Raw genomic sequence first — 17,180 nt, 5'->3', positions numbered from 1 at the left:
ATGATGAATATGGGAAGAAAACTATCTTTGAAGGATCCCAACGGTGTGCAAAGCTCCTGACTGACAGTACAAAGTCAAAGCTCAAAACCAATGTCCCTCCCTCCAGATCCATCACTGCTTTTTCCTCCAGACACACTGAGTTGCAAACAGAATACTGACTTCTCTGAACAGAAAAAGAGAAGGAAAATAGGAAACACAGTGACTGAACAGAGCTTTCTGACAGCACTACGTATCATTGCAAAGGACCTTGTAGGAAAATACTAGGAAATCTTAAGCATCTCCTTCTGATTTCTCATTCACTACTCAAGCTCTAGGAAAACCCCTGCCCCAGCCCTTATGACCACCTCTTTAATTGTATTCTGCAAGGAAAAAAATCATAGTGTTGGAATTCCTCCCCCACAGATTCTTTCTCTTGGCATACTGCTTTCTCCTTCCCAGGCAGAAAAGACATCTGCTCCATAGCCCACATTTCAAAGGGCAACTTGCTTTTCCATGGGATTCCATGCCATCCCTTGACAGCTGAATTCTTCTCCCACAATACCCGCAATGCTGATACAAAGTATCTCCTTAGAAGCAGAAACTTTTCATCTGTTACATTGTTTTCCAAAAACGTAAATAAACTAATAACGCTCACATTTCCTGCTTCATTCTTACTATTGAACATGCTTCAAATTGTATTTTGTCTAACATTCCAGATGCATGTTATTGTTTCACACTATTACAGGGATTAATAGCCTCCCATTAGGAAATGCAGCTTAACATGGGTGGAGTTGCCTCCTAAATATGTTAGCAAGAAACAGTCCTGCAAATTCCTTTTTTTTCTCTTTATATAGAAATGCAGAACGTGGTATGTGGTCTTTGGTTTGCATCCAAGCATTCACAAAAAATCTCATAAATGTGAGCAGCTGAATAGACAGACTGCTCTAATTTACACCAGGCTTTTTAATGTGATTTGCTTGGTATGGAACCTTTCATCTAAAAGGTATGATTCTGAACTACAGAACAGTGTTCCTGAATACAGACAAAACAAGGCCATGTTTAGTCTTGTGCTGAAGGGCATTCCAGGCTTTTTGAACACAACCATGGGATCAGCTTAATCACATATTCCATAGGGTTTCATCAGTTACTTCTAAGCACTATTTTCATTAATGTTCTGTTTTGATTAAAATTGAATATGTTACCAGGCCAGATCCTGGCTTCTCTTCTTGTGCTATAAGTCCTTAGTAACTCTGCTTAAATCACTTACTTTATGGTGAGTTTACACTTGGTGTAAAACAAGTTTGTCATCCGCTACTTGTAAAATATAGTTTAATAAACAAGGTTCTCATCCAATTGACAGAGTAGGGGGAAAAAAACAGAAAACCTTACTAAATTTAGTTGTATAATTGTCACATTTGTGATAGCCGATAACGCTGACATCTGTCTCTGACAAAACTACTGCAGAAACACGCACCACGTCAAGATTAGTCATGCAAGTCTCATGACAGGTTTTTGGACACTATGAAAAGCCAGGGCCAATAGACATGGGCAGAGCTGCAGTCATATAACTAAGCTGTAAACCTTTAGTCTGACTATTGGAATATGAGATAGTGTTAAACATTAACTTCCCGGAATTTCTAACATGCCTAATCCATTCTCATGAAGACAGAAAGGAAAACCTCTCTGAAGAGCACATCTTTTGTATCCATGTCTTTCCTCAGCAGCTGAACACAGCTCCATTGAATTTCTGTGAAGCGAAGATGCTTATTTAGAAAGATAAGATTTTAAACAATTTCTAGAAAGTAAGCAACAGTGAAGTGGATAGAAAAGGAAAATCTTGTATGTTTAAGTAGAAACCTGAACTCACCTGAGGTAAATTCCCTTTAGATTGGGTGTGGCCTCAAAAATGTTCTCTGTAACAACTGTGATCTTGTTGTTCTGAAGATACAGATACTCCAGAGATTCTGGCAGGCCTGATGGGATCGAAGTCAGCTGGTTGCCAGCCATGTCTAGTGACTGTAAGGAAGAGACAACAAGGGGTTAAATAAATAATCAAATGTGAATATTAGCAACACTCCAAAAACAGAAGTTTAACAATAAATGAGCTTTCAAAAACTGTCTGTATACATACACCTCTCCTTCCAAATGTTATCCACTGTTTCTATGAATATACACACGTAAATATACAAACATTTATGTGTGTATAACACACATATGTGTGCACTTATAAAAAACATAGGATGATAACAGTACAGAAGTGTGATGTTTATGTAAAGCTTTATCTAGGATTCGTGTTTGAAAATCATCTGGAAACAAGCTTTATTTTGCATATGTTACTTCAGTGAGTCTGCTCACTACACCTTTCCCTTCTGGCGAGATCAGGGAAAGAACAAACAATGTGTGCAGAGTGGAAATTGTAGGGTGTCATCCATGCAGAAAGGTTCCGTTTGAGTTCATAATGGAAAACTGAAGTGTACTGTAGCATAAACTGAGTTAATCTAATTCGCATCCAGGTAAGGGTGGCTGCTGCGATTCTGCTCTCCTGTGCTACCACTTAACATCATGATTTCACAGGACATGCTACGCACGCTGTTTTGTTAAGCAGCCCCGACACTTCTTTATCTCTGTCCTCAGGCTTTAACTCATGACTGTGCACAGTCAATTAAAGGCAGACTGGGTTTCAGGGATGCTTGAGAACTCCTTGGAAGCTGCTGCTATAAATGCTTCACTAGCTATGATTATGTTAGATAAAAACACACATAAAAACACCTGGAAATATTCTCACACATACCACTGCACAAAGACATCAGGACTGCAGGTCATGACTCTCTCTTAGCAAAGTTTCCAGCAAAGAAATTGACTAAAATAAGTGTTATATGCTATATGTAGCACTTCCCAAGCTGACATACTAGTCACGTTATTCAGCTACAGTTCTGCAGGATTGTCATGATTTCATTGTTCTTATTCTCAACATAACCCCAGTCTGGCAAACAATTATGCAAATGCCCAGCTTTGCAGCTTTGCAATTGCAGGCAGTCTTCAGTGATTTCCATGGTAACAGTGTGGACAGGACGCATGCTAAGTACTTGCACAATCAGGATCTTAGACTTGATGGTTATTTGTCAAATCTCTGGTGCACCAACTCATTAACCTATTGCAGAGTTAAGCTCTTTGTGGTGAAAAAAGATAAATAAATACAACATGGAAATGCTTAACAAGTAGTAAGGCTGCTCAAGAGTCACAGCAAAAAGAGGGAAAAAAAAGATTATTAGTTTAACAAAATCTTGCATGCAGGCTATTATCTTAATCCTGTTCAATAGGAGTGGGGTTTGCTGCAGCTGAAGGGCCAGAGTTTGATTCAGCAATGCATTACTCTGGCTTGACACCAACTATAAGAGTGACAGCAGCATAAAAGTGATGTGAAACTGCAATGAATCAGGCCTTTCAAGAAGGTAAACTTGTAATTTTTTAATTCCAACCAATGGCTAAAGCTGGTAACAGGTCTATTTTGTGTGGAGGGGAAAAAAAAAAGACAGGTGAGAATGGCTGCATTTCATTAAGCAGTTAAATGCTTAAATGCAGTTAAATGGTGCCAGTATCTACAGCTCTCATCAGCATCTTCCTTCCCAACTACATTCTGTCTCTGATCTGTTTGCACACACATGCACGCTCACGTGTCACCGAGGCACCAAATAAATGCAAAATATATACACACTGGGGGCTGGTAAAACATACACTCCATGTCTTTTATGCCTTATCTGCCCTCAGATGTACAAATTTTGCTTGTACGGTGTAGATGGTTACCAGATGACATAGGTAATAACCTTTACTGCAGGAAACAGGCTGTTACCTAAAAGGAAATGCAGACAAATCTTTCAGCCAGTGTAACAATTCTGAAAGGTCATTTTGCACAGCACAAATGAGATTGTTCCTGACTGCCTTATGGTTTGTGTTTAACTTTCTTGAACAATTAAGCAAATGACAAGACTGCTGATTGAATCCAGACCTCCTAACTGCTATCCAGGTGCCTTAGCCAGCTGAGCTGCTAAATCCTGTAGCTTGGCCTGTCTGGCTATAAGCTGATGTGGGGGGCTTTGAAAATTAAGAGTGGTTTTGTTTATGCATTCCTTCTTCCTGCCGTCTCTCTTCAGAGCTGATTTCAGTTCAGAAGACAAACTATTTGAAACACAAAGTTTTAGTTTTACTGACAACATTCATTAATGTTCAGCTGAAAATAAAGGACAGCGGACAGCGTTAGGATTGAGAAACAAAAATGTCTTCACATTTCCCAGAATTATCAATACATGGTGGACCATCGCTCTGGTCAGCAGTGGGAGGTACTCACCTCTGGCACAACAGCACAACCTTTCAGCTGTTGCTAGCAACAGAGCACGTGGCACTTAAAATGCAAGCCCAAAACATGCATTCCAAGCAGAGCTAGTATTGGTGCTACATAAACTGACTTAGGCAGACAGAGGAGGACATTAGTATTACAACCACAATAAGAGAAGGTGATGTTTCTACCTGGAGACTGCTGAGCTCCCTCCACGCTCTTGAATAAATTGAGTTTACTTTCAGTTTATTGTTGCTCAAATACAATTCCCGCAGTTTTGTCATCCCAGACAAAGTCCCTTTTGGGATGTCACTTATCTCATTTTCCTTCAGCTTCAGAACCTGCAAGTTCTTTGGAAAGCCATAGGGCACCGTGTTGAGGTTGTTTCCAGAAAGATCCAAGGACTTTAGCTGCCTCAGTTTACGGAAGGCCTCCCGATGGATCTGGGAACTTTTGAGCTTATTGTAGCTCAGGTTCAGCTCTTCAAGGAAGTAAGTGGTAGCAAAGTCATTCCTGTTAATCTCAGTGATCTGGTTATGCAGGATCATGAGTGTTTTCACCCGTCGAGGCAGCCCACTGGGAATCCTTTCCAGGAGGTTGTTGTACAGATGGACAGTGTGCAGTTTCTTCAAGCCCTGGAAGGCTGATGGGTGAATACCTCGAGCTTTTAACTTGTTGTTATGGAGCAGGAGGTACTCAAGGTTCTTAATTTGGGTCAGAACATCTCTGCCAATCACCTTAATTGCGTTCTTCTCCAGGTGAAGGAGGATGATGTTTCGAGGCAAACCACTGGGGATTTGTGAGAGGTTATTGCTGGACAAATCCAGATATTCAAGACTAGACAGTTTCCTTGGGAAAGCAGGAAAGAAAACACTCTCCATTTAGATTCTGCAAGGTGAAACAATAATCAACCTTCCCTAGGATTATACAGTCTTTGCCTTGAGACTTTCTGCTTGGCATAGCTCTCTGTTTACTGCCAGTTTTGTCCCATTTTGTTCCAGATGTAAAACAGCTCCATGATAAAATGGAGCTCCCACACTGCCATTAGGCAACAGGACTAAACAGTGCCATTGCTCCCCAGTCACACCAGCAAGAGAACTTGCTAGAGCCCACAGATAATCAAACCCTGCCACCTGGCTGAGCTCAGAGATCAATTTTGCAGTTTAATGTTCTCTCATTTGTCACTACATATAGCATATGAAAAATGTAAGTGCACACACCACAGAATGATACGATGAAAATATCACTAAGCACAGAATAATTTTGCTCTTCGTTTCACAGAAACAGCCTGAATAATTTTTCTCTCTGAAATCATATATTTAAACTGAAAAGTAGGCCTGCTTCTGAGACAATGAAATGTTACTGTAATGAAAATTAGAAATGCTAATTCAGTGTCCTAGACTAAGATACTGAACTTCTCCTGACCCTCCAGTATTATGGAAGTGAGTCAGGGTAGATCTGCTTTGTGTAAGCTACTGAATCTGGATTCCATAGACTCAGTTGAAGCTAAAATAAATCCTCAGACCAGCCACTTATACCAACTGGATGTGGATCAGTGGTGTTACATGCCAAGACTGAGGCGCTCCTGTGAGGAGGCTATAATCTGTGTGGCACTACATAACCCACTGCAGAAGACTAGAAAGCTTTCAGGAAATACAAGAACTAATACATTTCAGACATTACTTACTGTTTACTACGCTGTTGTTCAGAGCTCTCCAAGCATAGTCTGAATGAACAAATACACTTTTTGGGTAAAACAGTTCATTACTGTAATCCATAAAGCTTCCCTTGCCTGGGTACTGTACAGCAAAGTGTAACATCCACCCCTGTCTGCTGACAGTGATTGCTGCCTGAGCTACGGCCACTGCACCAAGTTCACCAAAATCCTAACAAAAGTGTTATGTCCAACATTACCTGCAGGGTGACACAGCAGAACTAAAGTAAATTACTCTGGGAGGTTTCTGGGAGTGGTTCATGGAAAAGGGAAATAGAGTTTTTCATCTTTAGAGATCAGAAAAGTTTACAGAACTCATGGCAAGTTATAGGCAGGGCAGATTATGTGTCTGGATTTTTAGGTAGAACAAGGGCAGCACTCAGTGCAAGCAGAAACAAAGGGTAAATTTAGGACAGCCAAAGGCTATTTCAGTTGTACCAGTTTGTAGAAAAGCTTTTGCAGCCATCTGGCTATTGAGCAGCACCATTACATCCCCTCTTACTCCAGCAATCCCTGCTTACTGGGGTACAGATAGGAATTCACAACTGTGTATCTGTGGCTGCTTTCAAGTCACTAAAACAGAAAAAACACAAATGACATAGCAAAGGTGAAGGTCTGACCTTAACTCCTAGTGAACTGCCCTGGAAACTCGAGTAGCCTCACTTCTGTCTTGTGTGGAAAAACAGAGAGCAGCCTGCACCATCATAATAGATTGCCTTTTCTCAGAGGGCAATTAGCACCTCCTGTGATTGGGTCTGCAGCAACCAACCAGTGATGCAGTCTGACGTACAGTGTTCTGTCTTCTGTATGATGGAACTCTAGTGTGTGAATTCAAACCACTCACCAAGACCTTTGCTTTTCAATGACAGTATCTGACTCTCTGTCTTTTCATCTAGACCTTGCAGAGGAATGCATTACAGCACCGTTTTTAATAAGTGTACTTTAAGTACTTATACTTTTTCTCACAGATGTACTACTGTAGTAGAGGAGGTGGACAGACACAGACACAGGTGCAAACTACAGGTTTGAATCTCACCAGAAAGTTTCGTTGTCCATTCCTTCATTAGTCAAGTAGTTATTCTGTAAGTACAGCTCCCGCAAGCCTGTAAGTTCACTGAAGGCTCCTTTGGGAATCTTCTCTAGCTTGTTGTTCTAGAATCATCAGAAGCACATCACACGTTATTTAGTATGAAACAATACAGGCCACACAGGCTCTGCTCAGCTATTACCAGACAATCAGAATTCAAAAGAGCTAGACATTAGGTGTTTCACAGGATGTTTTAATTCCACCTAAGAAATAAATACAACTACTAGATAAAAAAATATTACAACCAAGCACAACAATTGATTTCCAGTTGAATTTTTTAGGTTAAGTTACAGTCTGGCACTCCAGGAGGGTTTCACTTTGTATTCATTCAGCCCTTGTACCTATGTGCCAATCTACAGGGTAATCCCAGCAAGTAGCCCTGTAGTTTGCTCAGAATTTCTGAATTTTCTAAGACAGATTTAACCATAAGGAAGAATTAGTTTGGAAGCTGGGAACCAGCCGCCCTTCCAGTTTGAAAAGGCACAGTTCCTGCTAGGCAGATTCTAAAGCAATTACTCCTATTGCCTTAGTGCTGCTTTTGAGTAGCCAGCCAGCAGACACGAACAAGACACAAAACTAAATTCCATTTAGGAACTCCACACAGGAACTGTAAGAATTATAAAAATATACGTCAAACACCAAAACTGAATTTGTTCTGTTTCCCACCCTTCAGTTACAAGCAATAATGTGAGGAGCAGACTAGACTAGGCATGGTCCCAATTGATGCATAGTGGATACCATCACAGAGAGACATGGCTGCAGATCACAGTGAAGAGTGAAAGAAAAAGACAGACCTGTCACACCTACAAGTACTTTTCCAATCAGTTTCCTGTTTCTCACTGCTGTGTTTGGTTAACTGTGTCCAGTTAGATGACAGGCAGTGTTCTTAAAAACAAAATGCTTGTTTCTCTCTTCTACTTTTCTGCCCTGAACACGGCTGTGACAGCAGGGGAGTATGAGTCCTAAGAACAGTCCCTGAAGGCTAAGCCTTCATTTAGAAGATAATGGTTACTTATGAATTGCAACAAAATCCAGGGCTTTAGTAACTTCATAATATGGCAGACAAAAACCAGAAAGTTAAAGGATCAGACCCTTTGCCTTCTTCAACCTATAGAAGCTGTGGTAGAGGTTCTGTAGAAGACTTCAGTGGGATTTAGCAATGAAACCTTCAAGGGAAAAGGAAGCTGGAAAGCAACACAGAATGATACAAGTCCAAGGGCTGATAACAGGTGCTCAGTGTTCACAGGCATAGGCTCTAGCCACACCACCCAAGCTGCAGGAGGCAAAGGTAAGAACTTGAAGAAGGAAGATCTGCCTGCTGTAAATGATGATCAGGGTTGAGATCATATAAAGAACCTGAAGGTGCACAAGTCCATGGGACCCAATGAGATCTATCAACAGTTCTGAGGGAACTAGTGGATGATGCTGCCAAACTGCTATACATCTTATTTGCTGCTTAGATCAGCTCTGAGGAGAAGGATTTGGTGGATATAAGACCCAACATGATCCAGAAATGTGCACTTGCAGCTCAGAAGGCCAGCTGAATCCTCAGTCGCAACAAAAGAAGCGTGACCAGCAGGTCAAGGGAGGTGATTCTGCCCCTCTACTCTGTTCTTGAGAGACCCCACCTTGAGTACTGTGTCCAGTTCTGGGGCCCTCAGCACAAGAAGGAGATAAAGTTGTTGAAGGAGGTCCAGAGAAGGGCCACAAAAATGATAAGAGGGTTGGAGCATCTCCCCTACAGGGACAGGCTAAGAGAGCTGGGGCTCTTCAGCCTAGAGAAGAGAAGGCTCTACGGGGACTTTATAGCAGCCTTCCAGTACCTGAATGGGGGCCTACAGGACAGCTGGGGAGAGAACAGAACAGGTAGCAACAGGACAAGGGGAAATGGCTTTAAATTGGAAGAAGGTGGTTTTAGACTAGATATTAGAAAGAAATCCTTTACCTTGAGGGTGGTGAGACACTGGAACAGGTTGCTCATAGAGGTTGTGGATGCCCTCTCCCTGGAAGCATTCAAGGCTGTGAATGACCTGGTCTAGTGGGCAGTGTCCCTGCCTGCAGCAGGGGCTTGGAACTAGATGATCTTTAAGGTTCCTTCCAACCAAAACTCTTCTATGATTCTATGATGCTATAAACAGACTTCAGTCTACAGACGTCCAAGGAGCTGTCAACACTGGGAACAAACGGAACCAGGATTCCCCACCACCGCAGCTCTCCCATTGTTAACAAAGTTAAGCACAGACAATTACAAAGTATTTTTATCAAAATCAGATGACACAGAAAATGCTGGAGACTAGATAATAGCACAACTTCTGCATTACACGATTGCTGGAGAAGCTGTAGCACTAAAGACTCACTGATCCAAACTTCCTCTGTGTTGACTACATTGCCAGTTCAGTAGGGAACAAAAAATCACTGATGCTAGGGAACAGCAGTCTCAGTGATGGGAATTAGTGAGCACAGCCAACAACTAATGGGTAAGCAGCTGTCAGAAAAAAAACCATCATCAGTGGCAACCTTGACCAGGAGTCCAATTAGTGGATGGCCGTGAAGAATGATCTACCTTCTTGTACTAATACACATTCATATGATTATACCCAAGAGATCAGCAGTACTATCATATGTACATGCTTTTCATTCCCCTGAAAACATTGAAAAGTGATTTTTTCCTCTGCAAGCATTGTGATATTTTGCAAAAACAATCCTACTTATGAACATGACAGTAATGACTTGGGAAATAGCTCCAGTTGAGAGCATACTAGATGAGTCTTACAGGGGACCTGGGAATGTTTTCAAGTGAATTAAAATTGCTTGGTTGTGTAGTTTGAATCCCGTACAAACACAGTACTTTTGTCACAGCTGTAAAGGAATACAAAACCTTGGTGTCATTACCTTTAAATGTAATTTGTATAATGCTGGAGGGAGATTCTTTGGAACATATTTCAGGAAATTGCTGGACATGATGAGTATCTCCACATTATTAGAGCCATTGAACATATTATCAGGTAAGCCAGCATCTGAAAGCTTGTTGTTATGAAGATAAACAGATCTGTCAGAAGAAGAAAAAAGATAAAGTCAAACAGATATTTAGATCCGTGTGTTCATTTTACCAAAAGAAAGCTGCTTAAAAACTGTATTTCTGCCTATTCTTCTTCCCTCGAGACAACTAGGTTTGTTATCTAAACATGCCCTTTAATTTGGCAAAGCGTATATATATATATGCATAACCAAATGATTGGTGTGAATACTCTTTGAAATTTAGGTCTATTTAAATTGGTTGTGAATATGAATTTCACAAGTAGCCTCATCTTCTTAACAAGAAAATGAATGTAAATGTGGGACTGTGTTCCTTTGAAATCTGCATTTCAGTTTTGCCATTTGGACTTAGCTTTACTTTTGGCTTAGAGGAATGAAACGTGTCAGTGTGGTGGCTTCACTCAAATGGGTCAGAAATCTTACTGGATTAATAGATATCTTAACTTCTTAAGGCATCTCCTTAACTCCAATCTTAACTTATATTTGGAGTCAAATCTGGGCTTCTTCAACTTGCAAAATCAACCTGCAGATCTCCTGAGCAACTGCTGCTTCACACCCCTCCATTCTTCCTGCTCCTGTGAAGGCTCAAAATACCTCAGGAAACAGATTGGCTTCTGCTTCTAGAATTTAAAAGGGCAAATAATACTGTCAGAAAGAACAAATCTGTAAGAGTTTTGCTTTTTAATGATCTTTTGAGATCTAGAGAAAGACAGGTTCTAGCTTTCCCTTCTTACTCTGAACTTTAATATTTGCCAAATAGTTTATCCAGTATCTTCCTTACACAGGATTTAATTCTGTATAAAGCAACTGACTCCTACAAAGTAACTGCTGCTTTTCATTGGCCTAACTCCCAAACAAATTAATTTGAGTTATTTTTAACAAAAGAAAGGATGGGATTTTACACACTTCCAATAGCCCTTCATTTCCTGTGTGTACCCAAGGTGCAATAGTCAGTTAAAGTCATGGACACAGGTTAAAATTGCAATAGAGTACAGCGTAAAAGTTTCCTTTTACAGTTTGTTCTTGGACTCTCCACAGGTTGCAGAGAACTTGGCACCTTTCTGGAAGGAAGGAAGGGCTCTGTATGGAAACACAATAGTGTGATCAGACACTCCAGGAGGTTCAGAGCCACATGAAAATACAGTTCACCTTTCAGGGTTAGCTGTACTTCTAACTCCTAAATATTTGCCTTTCTGAAAATGTTATTTCCAAATCATGAGCGTAAGACCATTAACTCTGCTGGGGACAGAGACTCGGAAATTGACAAATCAATACTCAGAAGATTAAAAAGAGTGCTGTTGTGGGAAAGCATGTGTAAACCACTTCTGAAGAGTGCAAGAATTCTAATACGAGATTGGAACACAGTAGCTTATGTAACTCAGATTAAGGAAATCATGTATAAATCTAGCTTTTTGCATGATGAGATGTTGCCAGAAATCAATGCCTGATTCAGCCTTTTCATCTACCAAGACGAGATCTAGTAAGTTCTGAGTAGCTTCTGTTCTCAATGAAACCAGAGGGAACTGAGCACTCTTCAGTTCATCACAAGATTACTCTAGGAGCTCAGCTGGGTCAGCTATTATTCAGTACTTCTGAATTTGGATGCATAAACTGCTATCAACAGAGCCTGAGATGTCTCTGCAGGATTTAGATGCTGCAGTGTCCATATAAATAGATTACTCAAAGCACCTTTGGGAAAGACCGTATCTCACAGGAGGTCTGTCTGTGTGCAGCTGAATGTGAGATGGACCAAGGTGTTACACTGGCTCCAGCTGACAAAATCACAACCTGAAACTAGCAGAGGCCTTTGAAACCAGACCAGAGGGTATGAACCACTTGTGAAGGAAGGTCACGATGCTTAGTTTTAATATAGTTGAGTTATACTCAGCTGTATTGAGTATTGTATTCCCAACATGATTCTAATTTTTTAATGAATGGATTATTTAAAAATGGGGAATGTTAATCCACATTTTGCAAAACCAAAGATGTTCCTGTTGCACAAACAAAATGGAAGTAATTTAATTTTTTATCTATGCAAAAGCATTTGGCAGCTACAAGAAGCCGTCGGAATGTGTTTGTCGGATCCTTCATGCTGAGATTAACAAGCAGTCAGCTTCCTTCCAAAACATGTCAGTAGGCAATAAAACGGCTTAGCCAGAACATTTCTTAAACTTATCAAGTGCCTCCAAGCAGTGTCAGAACTCTAGTCCTGTTTCACTTCCCAATCCCTTACCTCAAGTTTGGTTTCTGTCCAAATGTGAGCCCGTATATCTTAGTGAGATAATTGGCTGCAAAATCCGCACTGATCAAGGTATTCGGTAGGAACTTTGGAGCCACTGTGAGCTGAAAGAGAAATAGAGATGTGAGTTTCAATTAAATGCGATGTTTTAAGTGAGCATTAGACCATACACAAAACACTTACTGATTTTGTTTCTCTGAACCAGAATGAACATCACATGAAGAATAATTTTAAAAATGAATTGTCCTCACTTGCTGATCTCTCCAAGAAGGAGACAGATTTTTGCTCCAAGATATGTGAGTGTTTGTTTTGGTTGGAAGCATCCTGTCTCTTGGTGGAAGAAGTCAAGAAATTGTTATTCTGAGAGCAAATGCCATGCTTATTATTGGTCATAATCCTCAGTCTGGTGAGCCAAAAAAATCCTACCCACCTCATACTGGCCTACCATTTACTCCCCATAGAAAGTCTGTTGGTTCTGAGGCTGGGAATGCCATTCCACATGTCTACCAGTATTGCATCCATTTAAAATGACCCCTTCAACAAAGGATCCAGGTTCCCAAAGTGCAGAGACGTTTCTGAGTCAAATAGTGGAATATCAGATGGAATCTCAAAGCTGTACAGTGATACCTTGCTCACTGAACAAGTGAGGCATCAGAAACAAAACATGAAAAGCTCATCTCTTCAAAACTTCTCAGTTGAAGAGTGGTCCTGTGTGCTCCTGGTCTATCGCTATTTCCATCAGTGAAAAAAATACTAGGAACAAATAAACTGAATAAAACTCAGTGGAGTGAAAACCAACCATTAAAAAGCTTAGTTTTACAGAATGTTTGGGTAATACAACAGCAAGCTTCGCTGCGTGACCGCTAGTAGTAATTATTCATCTAGAAACCAAGAACACAGGTTGCATTTTTATGAGTTGGAGAGCAATTCTGTGGAAAGTATGAACCCAGAAGATTAAGTGCTAGGAAAGAAATTCTCAGCACAATGCTTAGATATGAGCCTTTAGTGCATAAGCAGAAGACTACTGAATTGCAGCAGGCATGTGCTACCATGGTTACACATGTTAACTACAGTACTAGTGAGACAACTAATCAAGTGCTTTATGTACACACTGAAGGACTTTGAAAGACTCTTCTACAGAGATACTGACTTTTTTTGGTTTTTAAAGCCCTCGAATTTACTGGTAGTCTGTCACCTCCTGACCTGGGAAATAGGATATCGTGCAAGTGGACCCTGATTAGGAAGGTCTGTCAGTGCCTCAGAAAGAACTGAGTCACTATCACGACATAACAGTGAAAAAAACAGGAAATAGAGTTAATCATTTTCATATACAGTGGCACATTGAAGCTTTTCTCCTGAAACCCAGTTTATTGGGTCATAACTTACACAAAACAAAAGGAATGGCTCAGATATGTGAAATGAGAAACATCTGAACCACAAGAAAGAAAAGTTTCATTCAAAGAGAGTTTTCACTTGCACAGAACTCATCTTTGGCATTTCAGCACTTAGCCATGAGACTGATTGATCTCCAGTGGCTGATTGCGTGAAGGATTAATGCTGGATTGCTGTAACTTAGCAAAACCAAGGTGACTGAGTAGCTTCATCTGCTATGTTGCCTAATAAGAAGCAACCTGCATTTCTGCAGACGCAGTTTTCTTGCAGCTTTACTATTGAATCTTCCATATGGCAGATATTGTTTCTCCACTAACAACTAGTAGCAAAGCAATGAACTTAGAAGGACTATAGAAAAGGTATCATTTGTCTGAAACAAATTTTCTTGCATGCCATAAGCTTTGTACAAACAAAAGCATTGGATCCAAGTGAATCCCCCGTCACCACGGGAATATTTGGAAATGCAAAAACTGCTGCCACCAAAATCACCAGCTTACAGTAAATAACAATGACAGCTCAGGACATGACCTATAGTTTGGTAGGAAAGCCTTCAGTTATCAACAAGGCTCAGTGCAGCTACAATGTGATTAATACATACTATGAGTGTGATGAAAAATTCAATAGGAAACTACTGCATCCAATAAGCACTTATTACACTTTATTATGATATTTCATTTCTCCAACCGACTAAGCTCATTTAATGAAAGGTAACATCTGATGGGATCACGAGTGAAGATAAGCCATAAAACAAGGAGCAAACTACCAGCAAATCCCTGCTCCCCTCCAGACACCGCAGTTACTTGATCTGCAGCATTTCCCAGGGCAGAGTGGATGCATTTTGAAGCCAATATGGTTTCTCCTGGCTTGTGATTTATAAAGAAATGTGTTATTTTTGTGGGTCCACAACTTCTCACCATAACTAGTTCTGACATTCGCTGATGTCTGCATTTTCTATTGGGATCCTTTTCCCTCTGCAGTAAAGCCAGAAACCCCAAACATTTTGTTTTGTCACACAGGGAAAAGCGGAGTGCAAAGTTCTGGAATATGAGTCACAGACTGGCTTGTTCCTTTTTATGGACTTATTAACTGCCAAGATTGTTGTATGGAAATGGGGCTTGAAAGAGAGAAAAGAACACAGTGTTACTGTACTAAAGAATGGGTTCTATTCTCAATAACTCCATACAGAAAATCATGGAGTGATTCTGGAAATGCCTCGGCCTGACTGAAATCTCAGTGTGACCACACGTATATAAATGAAACATCAAAGGGTCGCAGATTTTAAAAGGATATAAAATATATGTGCAGACATGCATATAAATGCATATATAGGGAGAGAGAGAGAGAGAGGAAGGGAAGAGTATTTGTAGGCAAAAGAAGCTCTGTTTGATGTTTCAACTCATATAGTTTTTGAGAATGGGGGTCCAGGAAAACGAGATGGCATTTTCCTGATCCCGATGGCACATCTATACACAGGTAGTAGGATGTAGGATGTGTTTGTTCACAGATTTTTCAACCCAGCCTCATCTGATGAGACAGGCAACATCTTGCACCATTACCCCACAGCTTATTTGCATACAGGCAGCTACCAACTGTGTGCGCAGCTGATCCAAAGCCTACTGAGAACAGTAGCAATTTAAACTGCAGAGGCTCTCCATGCCTGCCTATGCACACAGGGGAAAGTTTTCACTTGGTTGCATTAAGTAGACCTTGCAAATATACAGTTGTGTGTACCTTCTAAGTTTTTATAATACTCACTGCTTGCCTTGACCTTAAATGAACCTTCACTAGAATATCACTTTAGGACAATCGTACTTACATAGGATATATATTTTAAAAAAGAACAGGAGATTTGCTTGTTTAGCTTTCAGAACCCAGCTAGAAAAGAATTCTGAAAGCCCTGTGAGCCTCTTACCTTATTGTTTGCCAAGTATAGGTAATTCAGGTTCTCCAGATGCTCAAATGCTTCCTCTGGCAGCCCTTAAAAACAAGAAAAATTCTGATTAGAAACACTGGCATCCTGTTGCCTCCTTGCCCAGAAGTACCAGAGGGTATCTTTCTTTTTCAGAGAATATTTTAATACAAGATTTGAAAGTTCTTCATTGAAACAACCTGTTTCAGACCTATAAAAAACAAGCCAAAACAAAACAGAGCATTAAGAGCAATGTAAGACCATTAGAAAGGTTAAGCAGGCAGGGCTGGTGGCCAACCCCTCTGGCAGGATTGATATACAGAGCAGGTATAGACTTGCAGTACAGCTGATTATCAGTGCTTGCAGCAACCACGCTATCTGAGAAGCTTATTTTGTCACTTTTTAAATGAATCTGCAGATAGCTTCTCTTGGCAGGACGTAATCTGAGGTTGTTTATTGATCAGATTAGTATGATCTATGACTATGAGGTTGCCATCATAACATCAGTAGCTGCATGTTGTAACTCCTCTTTCGCTCTGTTTCCCCACAATCCATGTAGCCACGCAGTAACCAGCTCAGAGTTGATCCAGCTCAAAGCTAATCGTCCTCCAATAATTATTACTTTTCAGCTGAATTGCTCCACACCCAGATGACCACACAAGCACTATTTCTGTCACTATGGCAAGTGTGCAAATGCCATTTTCACCTAGCAATGAGATAACCAAAAGTGAAAGATGAAGCTATTTCCCATACCAAAGCATACACAAAACTTAGGGTTGCACTGAGGTTTGTAAAAGAAACATCACATCCAAAAGGTAATAATATTAAAGCCAGAATGTATTAAGCAGTCTTCCTTGTACTATGCAAGAGTGATACGCTTTGGGTTCTAAGAAATGTCTGCATTCTCAATCAAAGCCGTTCCCTACCTTTGCAATAAAGATTGCAGGAGCATTCAGAGCAACTGGATGACACGAAAGCTAACAATTATATCTTTTGTATTGTGCACCCTGCTCTCTTACTTTTTACTCCAGCTCCTTCTGCTTTGCTGACTGGGCAGCTGTCAGGTCTCTCCAATAAACATTAGACTTAGCAAGCAACACCTGCCTACAAAAGTCAGTGTTTTTTTAAAGGGCAGAACTTGACTTATTTGTAATCTGTATTATTTGTATTATATTTAATTCAGCAAGAACCAAACTGGACTAAACTGCAGTGACTGGCTGAACTAAGCAAGTGGATTAAGAAACAAGGTCAGTCAAAAGGAAATCATTCAGCATGTAGACATTTCTGGTTCTCAAGTGCATTGCATTGATGTGCCTGAGGGACTGGAGGGAGTTTCCTGGATAGGATCTCACGCCACAGTACACAGTGCTGCTGCCAGGTCTCCTCCGCTGGTTCAGTACGACTGCATTTTTAAACACTGAGAATTATGTTTCAGATGATAAAATGCCTTCACGATCTGTGGGATGCTTACAGAAAACCACTACAGTCAAG

The 17,180-nt window shown here is 40.5% G+C and overlaps 1 protein-coding gene across 4 annotated transcripts in view; it reads right to left on the bottom strand.

Annotated features, from left to right (window-relative positions):
* Nucleotides 1-17,180, bottom strand: part of PODN (podocan) — a 56,986-nt gene that overhangs the window by 34,467 nt on the left and 5,339 nt on the right. For all 4 annotated transcript variants that reach the window (XR_011904457.1, XR_011904456.1, XR_011904455.1 and 1 more), the window contains 6 exons: nt 15,693-15,757; nt 12,383-12,492; nt 10,006-10,162; nt 7,063-7,178; nt 4,504-5,161; nt 1,847-1,995 (listed from right to left, as the gene is read on the bottom strand). Coding sequence is in view for 1 of the 4 variants with exons in the window: in XM_072342812.1 (XP_072198913.1) it covers nt 1,847-1,995; nt 4,504-5,161; nt 7,063-7,178; nt 10,006-10,162; nt 12,383-12,492; nt 15,693-15,757 (1,255 nt within the window). In the remaining 3 variants the exon portion in view is untranslated. The remainder of the gene's footprint in view (nt 1-1,846; nt 1,996-4,503; nt 5,162-7,062; nt 7,179-10,005; nt 10,163-12,382; nt 12,493-15,692; nt 15,758-17,180) is intronic.

The sequence above is a fragment of the Excalfactoria chinensis genome, chromosome 8 (genome assembly GCF_039878825.1).
Source record: "Excalfactoria chinensis isolate bCotChi1 chromosome 8, bCotChi1.hap2, whole genome shotgun sequence".
Classification (NCBI taxonomy): Eukaryota; Metazoa; Chordata; class Aves; order Galliformes; family Phasianidae; genus Excalfactoria; species Excalfactoria chinensis.
The sequence above is the reverse complement of the archived record's forward strand: the minus strand, read 5'-3'. Positions and strand labels throughout refer to the sequence as shown.